The 24,538-nt window shown below is 40.8% G+C and overlaps 1 protein-coding gene and 1 long non-coding RNA gene across 4 annotated transcripts in view; one reads left to right on the forward strand and one right to left on the reverse strand.

The window, feature by feature from the left end:
• Positions 1-1,091: 1,091 nt before the first annotated feature.
• The window catches only part of LOC121950377 (A disintegrin and metalloproteinase with thrombospondin motifs 20), a 98,930-nt gene continuing 75,483 nt past the window's right edge, over positions 1,092-24,538 (reverse strand). Inside the window, exons 29-39 of the mRNA XM_042496359.1 lie at positions 15,950-16,117; positions 9,280-9,453; positions 8,257-8,427; positions 6,807-7,019; positions 6,490-6,619; positions 5,428-5,522; positions 5,232-5,326; positions 4,225-4,358; positions 1,911-2,002; positions 1,561-1,665; positions 1,092-1,319 (exon numbers count right to left, since the gene is read on the reverse strand). Of these exons, the coding sequence (XP_042352293.1) occupies positions 1,230-1,319; positions 1,561-1,665; positions 1,911-2,002; positions 4,225-4,358; positions 5,232-5,326; positions 5,428-5,522; positions 6,490-6,619; positions 6,807-7,019; positions 8,257-8,427; positions 9,280-9,453; positions 15,950-16,117 (1,467 nt within the window). The 3' untranslated portion in view covers positions 1,092-1,229. The remainder of the gene's footprint in view (positions 1,320-1,560; positions 1,666-1,910; positions 2,003-4,224; positions 4,359-5,231; positions 5,327-5,427; positions 5,523-6,489; positions 6,620-6,806; positions 7,020-8,256; positions 8,428-9,279; positions 9,454-15,949; positions 16,118-24,538) is intronic.
• Positions 17,609-23,896, forward strand: LOC121950378. Of its 3 annotated transcripts, none has more exons than XR_006106319.1 (3): positions 17,609-17,891; positions 18,709-18,781; positions 23,355-23,896. It is a non-coding gene; the product is annotated as an uncharacterized LOC121950378 (long non-coding RNA). The 3 variants fall into 3 exon arrangements; XR_006106320.1 differs by having other exon boundaries at positions 18,728-18,781; XR_006106318.1 differs by lacking the exon at positions 17,609-17,891 and having other exon boundaries at positions 18,076-18,781.

Below are 24,538 nucleotides of genomic sequence, written 5' to 3' on the forward strand. Positions count from 1 at the left end.
AGGTTTCCTAAGTCAATCTAATAAACATTTTGATCTAGTCTATAGAGAAAGAACGCTAGAAACGTATACTGCTCGAGTGGCTAACTAGAATAGGTATATGTTTTCAGACTAAATGGATCAAATCTGGATGGTCAACACTTAAAGACTTTACAGACAGGAAAAAGTGTTTTGGAGCTCAATGGCATAAAATTGACATTGACAGAGGTTGTAATTACACGATGTGGCCACTCTGTCAAATGGGCTTCAAAGTCCAGTGCACTTTCTGGGGGCCTGATTGATGTAAAGACTTTAGGAAGTTACTGTACTATTTGCAGTAAACACGTGTGTGGTATCTCATCTCACTCTCAACAAGAAAGTAAATAAACATAAATGCCAAAATGGAAAACCATTCCTTCAAACAGGCCAAGACGATCTGCAGTTTAGCTCATTAAGTAAATGAAAAATACAGTGTTTTTGTATTACTTCTTTTTTAAATAGCAGCCTATTGGCTGTCATACTTTAAAACAACAATACATCCATCCCTCACACACTATTTCAATGACTGTAGCACTTCTCTGTCACCAGAGGATTGCAATAATTACTACAAACATAAAGTCTAATGATTTTTATACTGTCTTCATCCATTGCAAGTCAGTTAAACAAGTGGTAACTAAATGCTTACAGTGTAGCTGTAAAAATAAATATCTATGTACCGTGGAAAGTCACATATAACAAGAATAGTTCCAGGTACTTCATGCCGAAATTCTGGAATTTGTTTTTTAACAGATCACACTTCACAGAAGAGAAGAAGAGAATTTAAAGATGAGAATCTCTTCCTTGATGTATTATGTTTTGTCTACTGTTTTTGTAGTCTCTTTCGTAGTTTACTGAAGTTTTGTATCCCTTTGTACGATGCTAAAAAAAAGCACAAGAGTGTCAGAAAAAAAAGCGTTTTAGGTTCCAAAGCGCAGATGTGTTTGATAGCCATTGCAACACTCAGCATGCAAATCTAGCTGGCTCTTTTTCAGAGTGCGCAGTTTGGATGATGGACCTGACAGTGGTCCTGTAGTACTGCGCAGTACACAGTGTCTTATATACTTTAGCTGCCATTCAGAAACAGGCATGTTACTGTGGGATGATTACTGTTACTCCACCACACTCACAGATGACGACGGGGTCCAACAAATCACTGTTATCGCATGTTCCTGGTTTTCAGGAGAGATTTAGGGGGTTTGGTCTCTGCATGGCCCTCAGTGGACTTGAAGGAGTAGGCCGTTGTGAGCCTGGGGAATGCACTTCCCACAGAAGCCACCACAACGGCCGTAGATTCTTGTTCCGTCCTACGGACAAAGACAAATGAGAAAGGAAAGAGTGGGCAAAGGGCGTCTTTTTACGCAAAGAATGAACACTTCACAAATGTCAGCGGGGATTCCTCTTCAGTGAATCAGACAGACATACAACTTGGTGATTCAGATGACATTTCAGAGTGACAATTTCTCTCCAGTAGTCAAGACCCAACACTTAGCATAATTACATAATACAAAAGGCAACCATTTTATAAATCTACTGTTGGCTTCTTACCTCAGATCTGTGGACTTTGACGGAAACATAGTTGCCCTGTGATGTCCACTTGGTGGCCTCAGCCACTTTGAGACCAGTGCCGATCAGATTTATGCTGAACTGACCCTGAAAACACACATTAAATGGAGTTACACCTGAGCTGTTATTTAATCGGCAAGGTCAAGCTCAGTAAAAGTGCAGAGTAAGAGAGTAATAGAGTAGTATGAGCCTTGGAAAGAGCATTTTCTGTGCAGGTCCTGGGAATTATATCAGTTAATGTCTTGTAAAAAATAACTGTGAGGCTGCAAACAAAAATATGGGACAAAGAATACACTTTTCTATGAGGCCAACATGTACAGTATTTCACCAACCTGGGGACACTTAGCTGCACTGTAACAATCTCCCGCTGTAGCAAAGGGCACAGGTCGACCGAGAAGAGTCTGCGAAAACTGGAGGTCTGTGACTGTTAAACAGCAAAGATACAAGTCCAGAGTCACAATGTGCAACAGCAGTAAGTAAACACAGAGTGAAGACAGCTGCTCTAAGGTAAATAACCACAAAGAGCATCAGCAACTCCAGTTTATGCAATTACATTTTGCTGCAGGGTTGATGTGACTTCACTGTCACATCTCCAGATGTCTTTCTCCCTCTAAAAGACGCAAAAAAAAGTTCTTGGGATGAGATTGGGGTTAAATTTGAATACAGTAATTAATCTGCGTTTTAACTATGAACCCTTAAAATCCCCAACTAAAATAACATTTATATATCAATTACTCACCCCCTGTTACATTGAATTTGTGAAGAACCTTCTTTTTTTCCTTGCATGCCTCCACGGTGAATAAGAAATCCAAAAACTGAGAAAATTATTGATGATTTGATGTCATAGGATGACTTTGTATAACAACAGCAAAACTATATCAAAACATCCATATTCAAACTCCAACACAACTCCTGCAACACAGCCTGAGTCTCATTTATCCAGTTGTACACTTAGTGCTTTTTACACAGGCAGTGCTTTAAGACAGGGAGCTGAACTAAAAGTGGAACTTTTCAAAGACTTAGTTGACAAAAACAGTCATTTGACCTTGCTGAACACGAGCCCTGCCTCCACTGGCTGTGTGCTTGTGTTATTTTGTGACTTTGGTGAATTTGAACTTACTATTTAAAACACTAAAGTCACAATAACACAAAATAATTAACTGGTGAAGGCAGAGGTCTAGCTTTGAGGAGAACATCATTAAGTTCCACTTTTAGTGAAGTTCCCTGTCGGAAAGGGCTTTCAGTTTGGAAAGTACTGAGAATACAACTGGATCATTGAATGAGTTGTGCGACAGTTTGTAAATGGATGTTTTGATATAGCTTTGCTGTTGTTAACAGACACATGTAAGACTTCAATTCATCAATGATCTCTCAATTTTTAGTGTCTCAGTTCATCAGAGACATGTGAGAGACAGTTTTCTTCACAAATTCTCACATTTGCTATAGCGATTATAAAGTGACTACCTAAATGTTTTGTGCAAAAGAGAAAAAGGTAATACAAAAAGATTTCATAAGAAATGTATTACACTGGGAATTTAGAAATCCAGGTATTTCACCAGCATGAAACCAGATCCATAATGGTAACTGACTATCGGAAACAGTTTCCCTTCCTCATAGTCGCTTTGTGAGTAAACTGGTTTTACTTTGTTTTACGTTTTGAATCAGTGACTCAGTCTTAACCTTGTTTCCCCTGCCTCTTCTGTTCATTCCCATTTACCCTGCATTGTCACACATGATAACCATGACCGGTACCTTTTCCTGCCCTCCCTTCACGTTGCCTGTATAAAATGATGATAGAGTTCACGAGATGCTTCCCTTCATCTTGAACTCATTATCCCCTCTCAGCTCTCGTCAAGCCGCCTGAAAGCCAAATGAGTACCATGCAGAGGGGGCGGGGGCGAACATGTGCTGTCAGGACCCATACCAGACGAATAAGATGGGAGGATGACTGTGTAGGTTCTAATCCAACTTCCCCTCAGCACACGCGTGCGCGCGCGCAGACGCAGACAGACACACACGCACACGCACACGCACGCACGCACGCACACACACACACACACACACACACACACACACACACACACACACACACGCACACTGTACACTAATCCACATTCTCTAATCAAAGGCATACTTGGACACAACAGGGAAGGTGGAGCTGACTGTAATAATGAGCAGAGGAATATGGCCTGAAGATGTGTGTGTATTAGTGTGTCTGTGAGTGTGTGATTGCTTGCATGCTAGTATGAGTGTTTGATACTGATGCGACTGGGTGTGTGCGACTGTGTCTTCGAGTCTTCTCGTGTGCGCTCACCAAGGAAAGGATGTGCGATCACATAATGTCTGTCTGTGCATGAGAGCAGGCACACGTGTCTGTATGTTGCACGCACGCTTTCCTTTATTTTGCGCTCACGTGTTTGCGCTGAGAGGCCCAGATTCATGTCCTCGCCTAGCGATGTGAACGCGGAGCGCTGAAAGGTCAGCATTTTGACTTCAGAGGGTAGAGTGTGAGGGAAGAGCTGCACATCGCATCTGGATGAGGCAGTATTAAGCACTAGGGGACGAGGCGTCTGAGGGTTAAAACAACAGCGATGTGTGGTCTCATTACAGTAGACAGTGTAGGGCAATCACACAGTAATTACGCACTCATTATCCTCAGGGAGCCAAGGTCCACACGAACTTTGTGGAAGAGTGTGTATCCCGCTGCTGAGTAGTCGTTCCTGCAGTCGCAGTCCTGTCTTCGGCTGCCATTGTACGGACATTCAAAGGGGTTCAGCAATCTTTGTATAACAGAAAACAAGCGTTGAGCTTTATTTAAGACAAACACAGGAATCTGTACACTCCTCCAAGCAATTTATTTATCAGCGCTGGCAACACAGTCTTATCTCCCAATTTGATGCTATCACAATGTTTGGGTGCCGATTCGATGTGTATTGCGATTCTTAGGTGGTGCAAGTGTACAAGTATGTTATTGCAACTCGATATTATCATTGAATGCATTTTTTGCTCACTTGTTTAACACTAGAGAATGGGAAAAAGTCGATTCATTCACTTCGAGACTATTCATCGTCAGATTTCCAAAATCAATGCACATCACGTCAGTCTTTCTGAGTTTTGCATCAGCAGCATCATTGTTATACTGCACATAAATGTGGTACATAAAACACCTTTTGAGTGCCATATTTAGCTGTACCCATCTGATAATGAATAAAAACGAAAAAAAAAGTATTTTTTAACCCATCGCAAATTTTTTTGTTTGAGTTTTGACCCTTTGGGGTTGCTGTAGCTGGCAGTTAAAAATGTGAAGTCAGCAGCTACCAGTTCATTTTCACAGAACATGGGAAATAAGTATTATAAAAGACTAAGTATACGCACACGTTATTTAATGTTAAGCATGTAAAGTAAAACAGTGTTTGTTAAGATATTATCAATATGCTGATTTCTGTTTTTTCTAATATGTGTTGGAATTGAGCCAACAGACTAAGCACTAGTTTTATACATAGATATAAAAATCCTCCCCAAAAACTCCCAATATCTAAGTTATTCATTATTTTTCTCCATCCCTAACAGTGCAGTAATTCTGATTTACAGATTACATAATCACTGAGTCACAGCTCATGTGGCGATCAGTCATCGCTGCATTATATACACACCTGTGCCCATACACCTCCGAGTAGTTGTCGGTCTGACCGCTGCGCAAGGTCACATACTCCTTTGGGAAATCCGTCTGCATCTCGGCACAGTAAATCTGAGGCCAGACACACATTGAGACAACACATGAGAGCCCATGAGGAAGCTGCAGGTTGAGTCATGACGTGTGTCAGGACATTTCTGACAGAACAGGCACACCTGCAGGATCCGGGACTTGACTTTGAGATAGTATTCCCCATCTATCCTCACACCCAGTCTCATCTGGACCTCTCGGCAGGAGGCGAACAACTGGCCTAGGAGGAGAAATATGTAGAAAGGAAGGAGATGTTTCAGTGCAACAGCAAGGACACACTGACAACCGAAGCCTGCCACTGCTTTTGAAACTCTACTTGTGCAAGCTAGTCAATGAATCAGTCGTCAACAAAAGCCAGAGGGATTGCATAAGCTAATAAATTAAACACCACTATAAGAAAGAATTGTAATCTGGCCCTCGTCTTCTTAATTGAGAGCTGTTGTAAATGTCTCATTATTTGTGCTGCCTGCGCTGTTTTCCCAGAGTGCTGTAGAGCTCATATCAAGCTGATTAGCTGATTAGTATTAATACTTGACCGCAGAACTGGCTGTCACCCGAGCATATCATTTTAATTTCACCAGTGCCTGACTTGGCAGAAGCCAAGTCAGGAATGAACAGCCCAATGCGCAAGTACTGAAAAATCTGAAATGTGGGGGAGCAAACCTACAAACTTTGGCCCACTGCCGGCTTTTACACAGCTTGCAAGTTCACAATGAAGGCTGTCCCGGCCCCAGCACACACACCCCGAGGCGTTTTGACAGACATTTCAACATTTGTAGAAATCTGCTGACTGTCTATTTATTGTTCCACTGAGAAATCACTCCAAGAGGCTCTAAGTGGAGGTCGCAGTTCTGCCTAATGTGTTAAAACAAAGCAAAATGTTGAGTTTCTGTAAACGCAATCAGATACGGTGTTGGTTGCCATATACAGCACAGTCAATCTAGGGCCATCACTCTAAAAATTCCTTGTTGGCAGTAAGCATTGTGTGGATAAGATGGGAGAATATTTGAATTATGTACTTGATGGCCAAGAAGAGAAGAGAAGAGAAGAGAAGAGAAGAGAAGAGAAGAGAAGAGAAGAGAAGAGAAGAGAAGAGAAGAGAAGAGAAGAGAAGAGAAGAGAAGAGAAGAGAAGAGAAGAGAAGAGAAGAGAAGAGAAGAGAAGAGAAGAGAAGAGAAGAGACTCACATTCTCTGTCTTGACATGCAGCTTGGGACTCAGGTCTTTCTGAGGGACGACAGTGTTTGGACGGTTGGCCTTTGGAGGTTAAACACTCCACTCTGCGCTCCATCACTCCTGCCCCACAAGTCTGTGAGCACTAGTAAAAATACACACAAAAACATTCAATCCCACCTCTACAAAACAATTAACAAATAAGCGGCAACCAGATCCAAATCCACAAATGAGATTTATCATCAGAATGCACAAGTCATCAAAATGTTTTGAGAGAATGGCGATTAACTCGAGAGGATTTCTCAGTGCCTAACAAGCGCTTTCTGTTTCACCTTGCTCCATGGGCCAACTTTCCAGTAGGTTGTGTGCATGCAGTCCCTGAGGAGGCAAGGCCGGGTGCCAGGAGGGTGGGGCTCGGGGCAGTGGGTGCTTGCAGGGGAGGACTGCGCAGCAGCAGCGGCGTACGGGCGCAGAGCCTGAGAGGAGGGCATTGCGGAGCAGGAAACTATACGCTGCTGGTAGCCCACACCGCAGCTGGCAGAGCACTGAGCCGTACACAGAAACACACACGGACAGTTACTGAAGACTGGGTAAATATTTGCACAGAGCATTAATACTAAACAGAAGTGGATTTCTTCTTCTGGACCTCAGGGGTACTAATGTGCTGTTAAAGAGAATCTATTGTCCAGCCTATTGTTTGCATTTTCTTTCCCTTATTAAGCTCATTTACTTGAAATATCTACTGTATAGCTGTCCAGTGTCTCCAAAATCTAAACTTTTTATGAGATTAGAAAATACCCCTGTTCTCAGCTTTGTGATGACCTTTTTTTTTAGGAAATCCAGTAGTTTTATTTAGCCAAAAGGTTGGAGAACATTATCAATCAATAAAGAAACACTCAATTCTTCAGTTTAGCTGAAAAATTAAACCTTCAAAATTTGTAGACAGGGGTTGACAGCAACTCAGGGGGTTCATTGGTGTTGCTTTCTTTCTTTTTCTTTCATTTTAAATGTAATACTTTTGTAGTTTTGAGCTGTTGGCTGGACAAAGGGCCCTGACAAACCAAGCCAACAGTCGCCCGTCAGTGAATGTCCGCTGCCCTCGTTTTTGCAATGTGCCCCGCACCGTTGGCACTAGTCAGCCTTTGTCGGCCCTTGTCTGCTTTGTTTGGCCGATTCAGTAAGTTCAAGCAGGATCAAAGTGGGCGGAGCCTGTTGGTGAGAGAAATCACTCTGATTGGCAGTTCAGCCAAACAACCAAACAACTAAAGTCAAGAGGATGTGATATCCAAACAAACCTGCTTGTTCGGAAGTTCGTTTGTTGTAACCACTGAGTTCTTGAAACTAAACAGTTTACAATCGTTTGTGTTATTGCTGTCAACTCACGCTAAATATCCTTTGTACTTTCAATATCTGAGTTAATGTGCTGACTGACTAACATGCGTCTTACATCCGTCTTGTCAGGCTTCTGGTTTCCCTTTTTGAATTACAAATACAGAATAGTGCTGCCTGCTGGTATGGAGAGTTATTTCCTCTCATCCAGACGCAGAATGTACGCACTAGATGGCCATTAGCTGTTGGTTGTAGCTTTGAGGTTTGTTCAAGTGAAACTTTTTGGCCAACACACAGACAACATAAGGCAGCACACGTTCGGCCTTTGTTGCACTTGGTATAGGCTGGTGTGTGGGCCTTAAGACACCTTAAGACGTCACCTTCAACTTTGAGATTTACACAATTTTTTTCAGGTGTATCTGTAGTAGAACAAAGCTCAGTCTTAATTCCTACCTGTGACCATTCCCCTGTAATCCACATGTAATGGCAGGGAGCTCCTTTGCAGGGCTGGTGTGATGGTGGCTGAGATGATGGCTCACAATAATCGACTTGGACAGGGGTCATCCCCGGACCCATGCATCCCACCTTCCTACTTCTCATGCCGTCTCCACAAGTTGCATTACACTACAAAGAAATTGTAACATGGTAAAAAAATCAGAAGAAGATCAGGCAGAGGGGGGGCAGTGTTGTACTTTCAGCAACATCATTGTCTCAGACTCCTGCTCTCCTCTTTGGCTCTACACATGGACACTCCTCATTATGTAAAGGTTTCTACAAGCAGAAAAAAATGAAGTGTTGTGTGACAACACCAACATTAGCTCTTAAGAGGCACAATCCCAAACATGTGCTCTGGTTGATAATGCTTCCATAAAAGATAAAAGTTAAACCGTGTTTCCCCTTAGGCCCAGTAATGGTTTATAGGAGCATTTAAAAGTAATGATATGGAGCACAATCTTAAAATTAATTTATGTAAAAGTCAGCTGTGTGTGCATTTTCAGGGCCAAACTGTGAAATAGTGAAGGCTGTGAGTTCTCGAGGCAAAGCAGACAGGAATCTGAACACTGCAAACATTCTGCAGCAGGACGACACGGCGCTACGTCCCTGCATGGTGCCCCTCTGTTATGCCTCACTTTTGAGGACAAAGCACGGGGCATTAAAGAAAGATGAGCAAAGAAAACAGTCCACTAGTGTGACACAGAACAGTGATACTCAGCAGGACAAAAGGGATGATGGCCATCAGTACTTTGAGGTTTGATATGATGTGCTGACTGATGGCTATCACCAAAGCTCTCACGATTGATAAGAGAGAGTGAGGGTACCTGCGGGTCGTCCATTTAATGATGCAGGGAAAGAGAGACAGAGCGGAGATCTCAGCCAATAAAAACCTTAATGAGATGGTTAAACATCTGTTCATGGGGGGGGGGGGGGGGGGGGGTTGTAGATAGGAAGAGAGAGAAAGAATGAGTCTGTGCTTACTTCTTCCCAATCGCCAGTGACCCAGGTGAAATGTGTGCATTCTGCAGTTTGGCACGGCCGGACAATGGCAGGACGTTGGCGAGCATCACAGAGATCCTCTCTGACCCGTCCACTGCCTTTCAGCCTGCAGTAAACGTCTCTGTTCTGAACCCCGACTCCACAGGTGACAGAACACTAGAAAAACACACATCTGATTGAGGAAAAGGCAGTAAAAAGAAACAAAATGTATGTGTTTCTCATAATGTACACAATACAGTCAAGGTTATTATAGAGGTGTACTACTTAGTTAACACTTCAAGTCTCTAATGGAGCTGATCTAAAAGGAGCACTTCACTGATACATCACACAATTCACACATCATTAGTACTGCTGATGATGTCATCAGGCATATCTTAGATTGGACTTGGAGACCTCAACTTCATAAGGAAAGGTCTGTGTTACAAAATGAAGGTGGGGCCTAAAATAAGGGGCCACTTAGAAGGTTTAGGGATCTAATGAAAGTTGCATTATGGGAAATGTTAACATGTTCTCATCCTAAGTCGTCACATATGGCTGCTTTGCAGTGGACTTCTGCATCTAGATATTATCCTTCTGTGCTGCCACAATGCCAACACAAGCACATGCTGGGGTTACGCTGCACGTGGCTATGTTTAGGATGCTAAGGATTAGGCAAAAGAGACACATGGTAAGGTGCAGAAAAAAACAATAACATTGCATTCACACAGAAAGTGAACATTGGACTCCTGCATGAAAGTCTGGGGTTTTTTGGATCCATCCACCCCTCGTCCTGCCCATCCAAGAGGTGCACTCCTGCTCCTTATATAATGATGTTATTGGCAGAATTCAACCTGAGGCCATCCTGCTGCGTTTCATGCAGACACAACAGGTTCTGTCCGGCCTAGTTCTTAAGTGACGTCGCCCGTTTGTGTTTCGTGCAGACGTGACAGGTGCCATCTGGCTAGCCGTCTGCGTTTAATAACAACGCGACTGGTTCTGTCCAGCAGTGTTCTAACCTGACGCCATCAATTAACCCTACATGCGGAGTGAAAGGTGGCTTTTGGTGTTGCAATCTCACACAATGCAGTGCGTTACTCGTGATAAACATATTTGAGATGTAATTTCTTTTTTAGTTTTACTGTGAGCTATGGATTTAAGGCTTATTGTATTCATTTGTGGTGTACTGTTATATGGGGTTGGGGATGTTGTGAGTCGGCCATTTCAACCAGAAAATCTCCCTCATATTCACAGCCAAATGTTGGCAGGTATGAAGAGTGCCAATGGAAAAGCCCTACAAGGCACAACAACAAAAAAATTCTCACATACCACCATTATAAATAATATAGCTTTCAAACTCATAAGAGGACACCCTGAGGAGGTATTTTCATCCCATGAAGGTTTAATATTACTTTCCCAAACACTAGGAAAGCTATCTTTTGGTTATCTCAATACAAAGTCTATGACAGGGTCTGGAGGACTCAGGAAAACACATTAAACTACATTTGCACTGGGACATACAATGTGGAAGCAAACTAAGAGAGAAAAGTTGGTCTGTGTTAGCAACTTTTTTTTGTAGTGACTGGGTGATGTCTTAACACATGAGGAACGGGACAATAAACATGCCCTCTATGGGGAATCTTGGAAATACTTATCTGTGATGTGCTAAAACATAGTGGCACAAGAGTCATAAAGATAAAAAAAGAGTCAGGAAAAAATAAATAAATAAAGTCAACAAACTGGCTCAGTAATGTGGAATTTGCAAACACGAGCCACCATAAGCTACTGGTCGTAACAGACCAAATAGGGCTTTAACAGCAAAACCACTGAGTGTATTTAATTAGATAAGTATGCATTTTACTGCTTATGAACTGAAGTTGTCATTTGCAAGAGCAGAAATGTTATTTCTTCTTTCAAAAGTTTCACTGACTCACTTTTGTGACAACATTTTAAAATGTTTGTTTGGTCTGCAGTGCCAGATCTGCCGCTTTGATGATCCTGAACAATGTACTTAATAAATCCAAAGCCTGTTTGTCGCTTTTTTGTGAGACGTATATCTGAGGTCACACAAAGGTCTATCTCAAACATCTCTTTGATGTGCTTTGAGAAGCATACCTGCATACTGAGGAAGCACTCTGTAAGGCTTGAGCTGATCAGCCTGATTTCTCTCCAACTCTCCTACAGACCTCAAAGAACAGTGCCAGGCCTCAGCCATCTCACACAGACAGAAAATCTGCGCATTATACAGCGAGTATCAAATTACCCCGAAAACTTCCAGATGTATTTGTGTTGTTCGTTTCTCGCTGCAGTTGTGTGTTATCATTACAGAGTGTGTGGTTAAATGCGAGGGGTCAAGTCCTTGAGTTTGGAAAGAGAACAAAGAGCACTATAAGAAATCTGACCTTCAAATTAAAAAAAATACTGCTTTTTAAAAATTTTACAAAGCATGAAAATAAAACCTGCTGTTAAATTGATGTTTGTCACTGTCAGCTGCTGCAGCTCTAGAAACCCTATTCTGTGTTCCAGAAAAAGACCGATTTCTTCATAGGCAATGGGGACATCATGAAACTGTAGATGGAAAATAATAATCTATTTTATGATTTCATAGTGGTGTTGAGTGAGCCTCACCATACTCTAAAGGGTCAGTTCACCCAAATCTCAAAACACATTTTTTTTTTGCTTCTGTTGATTTCTTGTCATGCATACTTGTGATTTTTGCCCCGAAGGTTTGTTTCTTTTTCTCTTTGTGAGCCTGACATCAATTTTAAGGAAAATAAACAAAAACAAAAAAAACCCCAGAATGACACTAACAGCTAAGCAATTTTACTTTTGATAGCTAGAAAGCTAAATGAGAGCTAAATGATGTAAAATTCAAGAGACCTTTCCTTTTAGTCTGGTGTTCCATTGACTCTGTGAGGTTTTTTTTTACCGTATTTTAAAGAGCTATAGATTTATACATGCTTGAATTTTAACGTTTTGCATTGTAAATGACTCGCCTTTTTTAAAAAAATGTCTGGTAGCTTTGCTGACAGACATATAGCTTGCCACGTTAACACTTGGAAACATTGCACCCTGTCTCCCCCCAGGTTGCCCATGTGAGGAAGCGGCTTCATTTTGAGACAGAAAAACCCTTAAACATTGTAAACTATGTCTATGCCAAATACTTATGAGAGGAGTCTGAATGCAGGACAACAAAACTTGTGTGGATAGAGGTTTCAAAGGGCTGAGAAGCCATCACTATGGCAAAAACCCTTAAGCATTGTAAACTATGACTCACACCACTAACGCTGCTAACAGAGTAAACAGTGGTTAACAATGTTAAGTTAACTACCACTGTTTGGCAGTTAAGTTAAGTGGGTTTGCAGCTCAAAATTCTGCTGTTTACTCACTGGAGAACCCTGACGGGAAACCAAAGGTGGGCAAAATGTTTCTGATTCAGATTCACTTTATTGTTGCATCATTTCATATTAAAAAAAATATAAAAGGAGCAAAATTCTTGGGTATTGACCGCCTTGACCAGCACAACGATGTACAATATATAGTGTATTACCAAAGTGCATCATAATTATACTAAAAGCAATATTGGAATAAATAATGTGCGCTGTACATTAAATTGAAGAGTGGCAACATTAACTTATGGTCCAATTTGCGTAACTGGTCAAAAATATTCTCTGCAGTTAACCAATTAACTGGTAACCATTGAAATCCCTATCAGGAACTACTTTCTACCAAAGAAATGCACAAAAACATGCACAACATTTCTGGATTAAATATTCCAAATGTATGTGTATTTTCATGCCATACGTAAAATTATCATATTGGGATGGAAGCAGATACTTTAGGGATGAGTATCTGAGAAACATGGACAAAAAAAACCAAAACTGTCTTCATAGATCAAGAAAAAAACATGTATTTTATTCTAATTTGGATGAATCAACCAGTAAAAAGAGAAAAAATATTCTTGTGTCTTTGACTCAATAGGCAGTCCAAAACCCCCCAGCTCCTCTAACATGTTGCCCATTACACCCCCAGTCAGAGGCGACTGAGAGGGCCGGGGAGCTGTGGAATAACTCAAACAGTGGGTGCTGAGGTTTCAAAGTTGTCACATGCATGGATATTAAGATATAAAACATGTCTTTATGCTCTAGTTGAGGATTTCATGGTTGCTGGTGGTATGCGGAGGAAGATGATTGCTTCCAGACACCAGCGAGAGAGAGAGTGAGAGGGGAGGAGGACACCTTCAAAGAGTGGGGAGTGGTAGGAGAAGGAGGAGGACATGGGTCTTCATGGACCTTTTGGGATTTAACAGTTTCTTGGAAAGGAGGGATATATTTTATTTTCAACTAGGAGATTGAACTATTTTTCAGGACATCTTGGAATTACAAAAAGGGTCATAAGGAAACATTGTTCAGCCAAGGGGGGACAGAAAAGATGTGGTACAATTTTCGGACTAAACACACCTTATAGCAGCTATAATCAACATTTTAATTTTAGCAATGAATCACATGGTTTATATGTGAAAGAAGCCACTCATTATGGTGAACCAACAAATAATTATCACCTGTTTCTACAGAGCTTTATAGTTTTGTTTTTTTAATCACTGGTTTGGTTTTCAGGCACATAACGTCATTGTTTTGGTTCACTCTCACTCTCATTTAGCAATATGAAGTTACAAGTTCATAATAAGTCAGTGATGTGTTCACAAAGGTTAAGTGGCCCAAAAAAACGTTATAGTGCCGATTTAAAGGGGAAATTCAAATTTATTACCCTCCACTCTATTCTCCCATGTTTTGTCTCTTAGTAATTAATGAAGGGAGCAATTTTTTAAAATAGGTACGAGAGCGCTGCAGCCAGCAGTCGTGGAGAGTTCAGCAATGTAACCAAATTGGGCATATGTAGTGTAAATGTCCAGTAAAAGTCATTGTTTTTGCCACTAATAGGCTCACTTATGTCAGAAGTGTCAGAAAACATTATGGAAAGAATCCCTACAGAGATAAATATTTTGTTAAAAGGTAAGATCCTTTTCATTTACCTAGAAACAGCCCTGAAATCACCATTGCCAAACCACAAGACTCAATTTACAGAAACATAATTTTTCCAAAGTAAAATACACTTCGTTTAAAGTCAACACAAACAAAATAAAACTCTCAGAAACTACCTTGGTTCATCTTTCCACTCTTTTAACAATCACCAACTCTGATTTGGTCAAAATAAACCTTAATTCAGCCAGTTAGAAGTAAAAAAATATCAGAAGAGGAGCGAGAGGAGGGCGGCCGATAGAGTAGAAGCAGTGAAAACAGAGTTTAGAGCCAGAATATTTGCACTTCTAGCGAGTTTATTTTGAGCAAATCAGAGTTAGTGATTGTTGGAACCGTGGAAAGGCCAATCAAGATGTTTTTTTGTGAGTTTCATTATGTTTCTGTCAAATTTGAATGAAGTGTGTTTTGTGATGATGAAATTACTGTTTATTTACATGGAGTAAGTTGTGTTTGGCAAAAATAATTTCGTTGATAAGTCTGGTTTAAAAAAAATGGATCTTATAACAAAAAGGCTGACCTCTGTAGGGAACCTTTTCATGTTATCAGACATTCAGAATAACAATCTGAGCCTGTCAAAACGACAAGCATTTTTAGTGAACGCACATTGACGGAAAGTAGTTACATTACAGCCCGTTTTGCAGCTGCCAGCTGCTCTTGCTGAACACTGGACCAATTTAATAAATTGTTGTCCCCACAAGTCACTTAGCCACAAAAAATGGTAAAATAGGATCCAGGTTGAAGCATACCTCTCTGTCTTTATATGTATTGTGTGATTTCAAACAAACAGTATGCACTGACGAAGGGTGTTACAGATTATTCATATTTTCATTCTACTGTATGATTTCAATAAATTTGGTGTTGAATATTTTCCTCCCTGTAGGATCTCGACATGACTTTGAGCCGAAACTGTGTCGCGGCTACATGCATTTCCTCTTGGTAGCGAATACAGCGGCTGTGTGGCCGGCTCCGCGATGACTGTGACCTCAGACCCCCTGACAGTGTCTGGTTGCGCTAATGTACAATGGTACAGAAACCTGCTGTGCTTTAGCACGGTGTCTTTCTTAACATCCTGCTTTCATCTGTATGGGAGGCCGAGCTCAGCTGCAGCTGCGGCTCTGGATCTCCATGTTTACTGTGTTTCATTAAGATTGCCTGCTTTGAGCAACAAACACATTCGTATTAAGATTTAGTGTATGGAATGTGATTTGCATGAACAAGCTTTTGTGTGTGTCATGAAACACACAATGCTCTTGCTGGTCAGTGTGTGGTCTGACAAAAAGCTTCAGAAGAAGAACTGGCTCAGCATAAGGCTGCACTGTGGATTACACTGCACGACTATTTCAAAACTTTGGCTCTTTCAAACCTGACTAATCTTAATGTCAAGTACACCACATAAACAGTTTTACAAATCCAGCCTGTGGTGTTTAGCTCACACTTGTGGAAATGACACATTACTCTTGACCAAGAATAAACTGAGTGGTGATTGGTGTGTACATGTCCTACATCTGCAGCCTCTGGGAAACCTTCTGCTGTGTTTGTGTTTCAGCTGCTAGCAGCAGTTACTGTTACTATGCTCCCTGAGAGAGAGCTTGAGCTATTTTGTGAGCCGGAGGAGATGGCGAGAAGAGCAAACATACCTCCCTCCACCTGTTGGCCTTCCAAGTGGGGCATCCCCGCGCCCGACAGGCCTTCTGCGTCCGCGGTCGAGGCAGATGAGTGCAGTGTTCCTCCTCTATTTTGGTTTGGTTCTGATAAACACAGGCTATCTCCCGCTGCTTGGTCCCCCGACCACAACTCACTGAACACTGGAGAGGGAAGGGGAGAGAAGGGGGATGGGTGTTGGGTGGAGAATGAGAGGAAAGAAAGGCATATTAGCAAAGTTCTGTTAAAGATCATAGTTCTTACTCTCTAATGACGGTGATTACTGATCATGGTTACAAAAATCATTTTAAAATGTAATAAATCAAATCCTTTGAGAGCCAGAAATAAAATTGAATTTGCCTCCTGAGAGCGCAGACACAAAGGGACTCAACAGAGCCATACATGTTAACAGTGGTGTTTAACGAAATATTTCTCTCAGAGCATTTAGACCTCCACTCAAAAGCACTCACTGGACCCAACAGCTTCCTTGTTGCATTTCATGGCCAAGTGAACACACTGCAAACAAATTTAACTAAACAACTTAAATGGATTTCACCAAAAGCTTTTGTCAAACACTCACACACTGATGGAATGCAGCCAACTATTTAACCTGTAAACAGAGGAATTACTTTTAGAGCTGCTGTGAACGGCAGAGGCCGAGGGAAGAGGAAGAAAAGACGTAGACAGAAACATGGATGCATGAGTACGGCGAGACAATCATCTGGGATGAATAAGGAACTCTAAAGTACCTCAGGAAAGCTCGAGAGACAGAGGATGACGAAGAAGGAGAAAAAAAAACATGATGAATAAAAACCAGACACCCTGATGACAGCTCTGAAAGAGGCCTTTGCCTGAGATTGTAGATGAAAATAGTCTTCGGTCCCCATGAGGCCAGACAGCAATTAGGGTGCCCGCTATTTCTGCTTGACGAGTGAGCGCCCCCATACAAAGCCACTCCAAAAATGGGGTGCTGGAATCGAATACACAAGACGAGGAGAGTTGCATTTTGTCTTAGCATATTTTCCAGTCCAGATAATAAACATAATATTGCATTGTCCTCTAATTATGATCTCACAATGTTGCATAACACCAAACGCACAATTTTTTTCTGTGTGCTCATAGTACTGATCATACTACAGATGATGGACTATTAAAACCTATATTTGCAGATTTCTTAAGGATTTTGTCCTTTATCCAGTTTCTAGGAGCTATAATGCATTTTTTACTGTTTTTTTTTTTTTTTAAAGGATGTAGTGATCAAGGCTTGAGTCTCCATCAGAACCCTTTACACAAAGCCAGCTCCAGCCTTTTCTCCTTAAGTGTGGTGCGGGCTGAGGTTGACACTGCACACACATGCATCATACGCATTGTAATTACCGAGGCATTTTAAACACAGGGCTGGCTCAGCTGATGGAGAACATCAAAGCTGAGGCCGGAGCTGAGCGACTAGTCCTGAGCATGGCAGATTCACATACCCGCTGTGCACACTAACTCAAAAATGATAACAGAACTCCCTCTACCTCAGACAAGAGCAGAGACAGGCAAACATGTTGGAGGTTGGAGGGGGGGGGGGATGAAACAGAGGGCAAGCCCCTCCTTACTGCTGTAAAAGCAGGCGGAAAAAAGAGAAAGAAAAAAAGAGGAGGAAGAAAGGAAATCGCAGCCATACGGGTTGCGCTCCCCCGGCTGAACTGTATCTGCATTTTAACGGTGGGAGAAAAAGACGCTATATGGCGAGGTGCTCCTCCCTCCGCCCTGCCAACCTCATCTGTCAGCCATTAGTTAATCAGAGCTGGTAACACAGAGCACAGAGAGCTGGCACGGCCCGTGGGACCGGAGGACAGCTTCACCTCTGAGAGCAGGAAGAGGGCAAGGACTCAGGGACCTCTGCTTCACCGATCTACAGCTGGGCTGCTTCACTCAGCAGCACTCACTCAGGTAAGACAATTCCACTTATCACTCACTTTCAGCCACTGCAAGTATGACAAGTTACCGTCTAGCTGCCTAAAAATTGTTGTGCATGTGTTTGGAAAAAAATAAAATGAAAGTTTTTGTGATGTATCACTGTGTAATATGATAGCATGTGGTGCCTTATACTGATCAAACATTATTTTATCTGAACTTCTTTATGTCACATTCAGCTTAAATAGCTTTTGTGAGCGCTCCAGTGTCACTCTAATGTTTTGCTGCGGTGTGATACCAGGTGTTTTGAATATATGGAAAGATTCTCACTTTAACATGAAGGAGAGGAGCAACTCTGGAAAAAAAAACACATAAATCTATGGGTCACATGGGAAATGAAATGCCCTTTGATTTGCCCGCCCACGTTGTCCCAGCAATTAATTTCACATGATTAGGCAGGTTAAATCTACTATAATCCTGTGAGGTTCATCTTGTGGATTACTTTAAAATGGGATGACTCAACCACTCCAGTTTCCTCTAAGCAGAAGAGAACTTCTGTGGAGAGACACATAATTGATATTTAAAGCGTTATGTAATGAACAGGCAGCTCTAAATTATTGTACTTAGTGGCTCCAAAGCGGCTTCCTTGATTTCACAGTTCTGGAACAAATCACATAATTGAGTGCTAAACCAGACCAGGCTAATTTATGCTTTTTCTGTGTGCCATAAAAACCAGAAAACTGCCATTAAAATTCAGATGATTTGGATTAAATTAACAAAATATCATTTTACACAGGCATATTTCTTCCAAGAGGATAATCTGACTGATTTTTTTTTTTTTTTCTTTTTTGAGCATTAATGTCTTTGTCTAGGACTGGCAGGCGTCAACCCCATGACGACCCCACCCACTGCTTCACTGTGAACAGGTAAGCCAATAGGATGCATGGAAACTGTTAAGCATCCAAGAGAAACTCAAACGGAGTTTAAATATCTGTCACTCAGCCAATGTTGCCATCAAAGCAGCTAATAGTGCACATTACCTCACACAGAGGACTTAAGATTCCACTAAACCAACAAAGATCAGAAATGCTTTGTGTGTAAATGTGCATTTATTTGATCACAATCACTAGGGCCTGAAGCGGCGCATGAAAACATTTATTACTGTGAGAACTATAATTACACTGCAAAAGTCTTTTTTGTTTTGAAAACAATGGTTAATGTCGTGGCTTAGAAATCAAAAAGAGCCTCGTAAAGATCACAGAGTGAGTTTTGCCAAATTTCAGATAGTAGCAAATGTGATGTGATGAATACCAGATCAGTTATAAAGATATGTGTATTTAACATTATTGTTTGACATGCTTTTTCAGCCTTTTTCTTAACTACGATGATAATGTCCTGCAAAATAATGCAATTATGAAGCAAAATCTGCAAATAAGACTACTGCCATGTTAGTAATATTCCATAAATGTTTAGAGGAAATGGTGCGTTATGCAGTATAAAGGCTGCTTAGAAGGCAATTTAGACCACAAATTAGAGTTTTTTGTTGTGTTTCCTATATTTAGTGGTTCTAAGTGAGACCATATCTTAAAATGTGAGAGCCAAGGTCGAATTCCAATCACATTGCAGCACGCTCGCAATGCAAGAGGATGGTAATACCAAGCATATGGTAACTGTAGTTACATAGACTCTTCAAAGGAGCTCAGTGTTGACCCAGAGCAAGATCAAACTTGCAAGTGTTGACTGTGAAGGGAGTGTAGAATTATACCCTGGGTTACACTGTCAAGGCTGTGAGATACAAAAAAGTTAACTGCTCTATATGGTCAAAAAAATAATTTATCTGTGACACAAATCATGCAAGGAACAAGAAGTAACAGTTGGGAACTGAATGCACTTTAAGATAGCGACAATCTTTTCTTATAGTTTAATCACCATGTTCTCTACTGCATAGATTAAACTGCAAATCAGTGGAAGGAGACAAGAGGGAGGAAGATAAAAGGGTCACAGAACATTCAGGCTGCTCCTCTGTTCGTGGTCTTGTTTTGCAGGGAGGTTTCAAAGACAGAAGTCAAAACAACACATGTTGTCAACATGGGAACAGCTGGTAAGAGTGGCGTCATGGGGCAGAGGAATGTCAAGAGTCATAGATCTTTTATCCACCAGGCCAACAAAACTACCCTGGACTTGTTTGAAACCACGCACAGGAGCAGTGTGAAATTTATACATCCAACTCACCTCACACTAACCTTTACTTAATCCATGACCAACTGCACAACATGCTTTGAAGTATAGAAACTGTAAGATAATTTAAAAAAAAACAAACACCAAAATGCAAATATTTCCACATGAAGGATATAGATATCCTTTGCTGACAGTACAGTGATGAATTTCAGATGTGACAAGTTGAATTTGCCATATTATTCATCGCAGGATGTGACTGATTGAATGATGTGGAAAATATTTCCTGCCTCTGTCGATGCAGTTCCTGACAGACACTAAGCTGCAGGAGCCGCGGTGCTCTTCTGATTGACTGAAACTAAACAGTATATTCTGCGTTCCATGCCAAGTATGACTTTGCCATCTTTAAGAGTCAAATAAACAACCGGTTGAATAGGCATATACAGTTTCCTCAACACAGTTTCCTTTTTAAGTCAACACCACTCAGAAAAGATACACCAAGAAACCATAAGTCAAAACGAAATGACAAAACAGACGAGTTTTTCCGCCTGACTAAACATTCCACTGAAAGCTTTTTCCATTACTGTGTTGTACTGAAACATCCAGCATTGCTCAGTACTCTGCTGCATACAGGAATGAAGGATAGTAAAAAATAGATATTATAAAGACAGAACTTGAAAAATGCAACAGACCAGCTGTAAAGTTATAGAGTAGTGACCTTTGGCACAGACATTCAAGTCTAAGTCCCTCTTCCTGCTCAATGTTACACAGCTGCTTTCCTAATCTGTCATAGCAGACAGCTTGCTGCAGCTTGCATACAGGGAGGTTTGGAAAAACTCTGATGCAAGAGAAGACAAATAACTTTTTTTTTTTTTTACATTGTCTTTGCGATGGAAAAAACAGAGAACGTGTTAACCAAAATTGCTGTTGCAACCCCTTTGTCCACTGTGTCCCTTTTTGAAGCTCTGCTTAACCTGTGCCTGATCTCAGCCAAGTCCATGGGCCTTTATATAAGACAAAAGCCTCCATCAGAGGAAAAAAAAACTATTCAAAACATTAAATCAGTAAGAAAACAATACATAAATGAATAAATAAATAGAAACTTTGTACATTTCTGCAAACCAGGGATATGTTACATTTGCTCACTACAATGTAGCAGATACAATGCAGTTAACGTGCAGTTAGGTTTAGGCACAGTTATGTCTTGGTTGTGGTTAAATAAAAGAGACGGTGTTGGCTAAAAAAATACCCATGTGTTGGGGCAGACACCTGGGAGGTGAAGTAATGATGTATCTGTAAAAAATAACTGCTTTTCAGACCACTATCCCTACAGGAAAACTAGCGACTGGTTGCTAAAAAAGCTAAATTAACAGAAGTGGATCACTATACCAAACACACATTTGGTGCCTAAAATGCTGCTGGGAACACAGCAATGACTTGAGAAATCACTGTTGTTCTCCAACAGTGGTCTGCAATTTTGAAGGTATCTTATATATTACGTCAGTAAATGTTAGTATGAGATGTATTAAACAAATGCTAAGTATTTGTGGTTTGCAGAAATGAACAATGCCATCATTTTCCTCTGGCAACTGGACTGACCTTGCCTGCTCAATAAATTTCTAGCAGAGCTACCAATGATTTCCATCTGTCTGCACCATCAAAAACAAACATCAGGTTTTGGTTTTAGCCCAGGGGATTAAATGGGGAGGACTTTTGGAGAACTCCAATTTCATCAGTGGTAAACACTATAGGCAGGAGTTGATACAAAGTAGATAGAGGCATTGGAAATGTTCCCAGCTGGGGTTGATATGAAGCTATGCTAAAAAAATAGGCATACCAAAAAAAAAACCCTACATTTTTATATACTCAACAGAATTAAAATAAAGCACAATGAACATTTGAAAAAACAACAACATGTAAAATAGCTACAATGAAATTCCATTAGTTGATCACAAAGAAACATATCAGCAATTATTTTGGCAACTGTTATTTCAAATTTCAAGCAAAACAACTGATGTTTTCTTAAATGTGAGGATTTACCAGTTTTTGTGTCTTAAGTGGTATTACTTTGGACATCATTGGAACTGGAAAGGACATTTTTCACTACTTTTCAATATTTCATCAACAAAAGAAAGATTAATCAGAAAAATTTTCGACAGATTAATTGATAATGAAAAGAATATTTAGTTGCAGCCCTAAAAACAAACAGTGCACAAATACCAAAGGGTGGAATTTTTTCCTTTGAATGTTGGTATCTTTTGGTACCAGGTGGAAATAACTTGGATGAACAGTGTATCAGGCACTGACACACATACTGGAATTTCCACACATCTGTGGACCAGTTGCCATGCTAACATCGAACCATTAGAAACAGACCTGACAGGTAAAGTATAGCACATGCACTTAAAAAGTATGAGCACAGCTAAATCTCTAACCCTCTGCGGTGTTGCTAAAACGTCACACAGTCTTGTATGTTGGAATTGAAATGGAGGGCCATTAGCTCCCTGTTACTTGAAGTGGGCTCGAACACCCAATCTATCACTGTCTCACCCATAAGAGGGGGAAAAAAGCTCAAACTCCATTTCACTCCATCAACTCGATAGCATCGACAGGCCCAGACAGGACCGGGCCCCAACAAGTCTGACACGGTAGCCTCACCTGAGAAGAATATACATCTAAGTGGAGTCTAAGAGGCGACTCCTAGAGGCGTAAAAATACCTCACAATACTTGACTGACGAGTTGAGAAAAAGCAGGCACACTACCTGTGTCAAAGTGAGGCCATGTTCCCTATTATTCGATGAGCCCAACCTAAATGCTTCCAGACTTTCACGCCCTGTCTCCTCTCATTCCATCTCACTGCATCTGCTTCCAACTCGAATCGCCACAAAATAACATCTACTCTCACTAGATGGACTCCTCTCTTCATTTCTTCCAATGTTCTACACAAACTCACTGTGGTTCCAAGTCAACTCTGATTCCTTCGGATGGGGCTTTGCTCCCACAGGCATTTATATTGTCTTTTAACTGCTCTCTAAGCTACAATAAATTCAGAGGATGTTTATGCAAGTGCTGGCAAACAAAATCTATATTACTGTGGGTAATATGTTAACTTCACGTTATCCGACTGTTTGACCTAAAACGAGACTTCCATTCCTAATGCAAACGCCATGCTGTGATCCAAATATTTTGAATCTTCAGATAACATCTCGCAGCATCTGGTTTTCTGCCTCCCAAGTCTTAACGCTTTGCCAAAATCTGCAGGCCATAGTGCTTGACTTTTAACCAGCAAATCATCAACTGATCTATTTTGCTTTCTCTCAAAGGCAGAATTGAAACATTATCTCCCGCCTCAGATTTAAATTAAAGCCATGACAAGAAGAAAGGGGGGGACCTTCCAGCCACCGCTTCCATTGCTCACACTCGACTGGCATATGGGCAGCATCAGGAAACACAAGCTGCAATGATGTGACGACCAACTGACCCCGGGGTGACAGGTTTGGAGGGTGTTCTTGCCCAATGCCCTCAGGCCAAAGTCAAGTATGTCAATGTTGTGCATGTGGATTTCATTTGAAACAGCATGATTCGTTCACAGACGCTCAACTGCAACCCCCCCCCCCCCACATGGGAAACCCACTCTTGACAGGAAACGGTATGTTTTTGTTAGCAACAAACAGGCATAAATTACTAAAATGGAGCCTCAGTTGCCAATTTATCACACACAGCCTTATTGTTGCTGCTTGCACACATTTGACATCGACACTGCTTTTAAGGTAATTACAATTAGTTAATGATATTTACATTCCTGATCATTTATTTCGAACTGTGTCTACAATCATGAATTTGTGCAATAAATGTGATAATTGTTGTGTGTCTTTTCTTCTTTATATGTGACAAACGTGTTTGGATGACCTGTATTTGGGGAATGAACTCATTCATTAAGAATACAACTGATTTAAGGTCAAGAGAGAAAAATGGAGGATAAATATTATGGGGAGACCTACTAAACCAATCACCTAATTACATTTGAAAAGTGGTCCTATACATTATTTCCAATCTGTTTTTGAATATCAACATGAAGATTACTCTTGCTGATCAGATGTTTATCCAGAGGCAATGCACATTTGTCAATATTGTCAAGATGATAACATTCCATCATTAATAAAGCCATTTCTATGTTAACAAGTCTTTAGGTTTTTTTTCAAGGATTGTGGCCTTCCTCTGAAACATGTGAGAAATGAAATGGCTTGCCTAAAATGTCATGAAGGTATCAGTGGAATAATTAATGTTATATGTTAAGAATGAATTAAACAGTGCATGTTTTCATGTGTAAAATTAATTTAGGAATATATTCATATATTGAAAAAAGAATGTCATTGATGATCCCCTGCTGCAAAATGACACCAGCTGGCACCAGACGTCAATATGACGTCATAAAGACATCTGACTCTTAAGCTCGACAGATGTTAAATTGTGGATGGAATCAAAATCGTGTTGACAATATTTTAAA

The sequence above is a fragment of the Plectropomus leopardus genome, chromosome 11 (assembly GCF_008729295.1).
Source record: "Plectropomus leopardus isolate mb chromosome 11, YSFRI_Pleo_2.0, whole genome shotgun sequence".
Taxonomy (NCBI): domain Eukaryota; kingdom Metazoa; phylum Chordata; class Actinopteri; order Perciformes; family Serranidae; genus Plectropomus; species Plectropomus leopardus.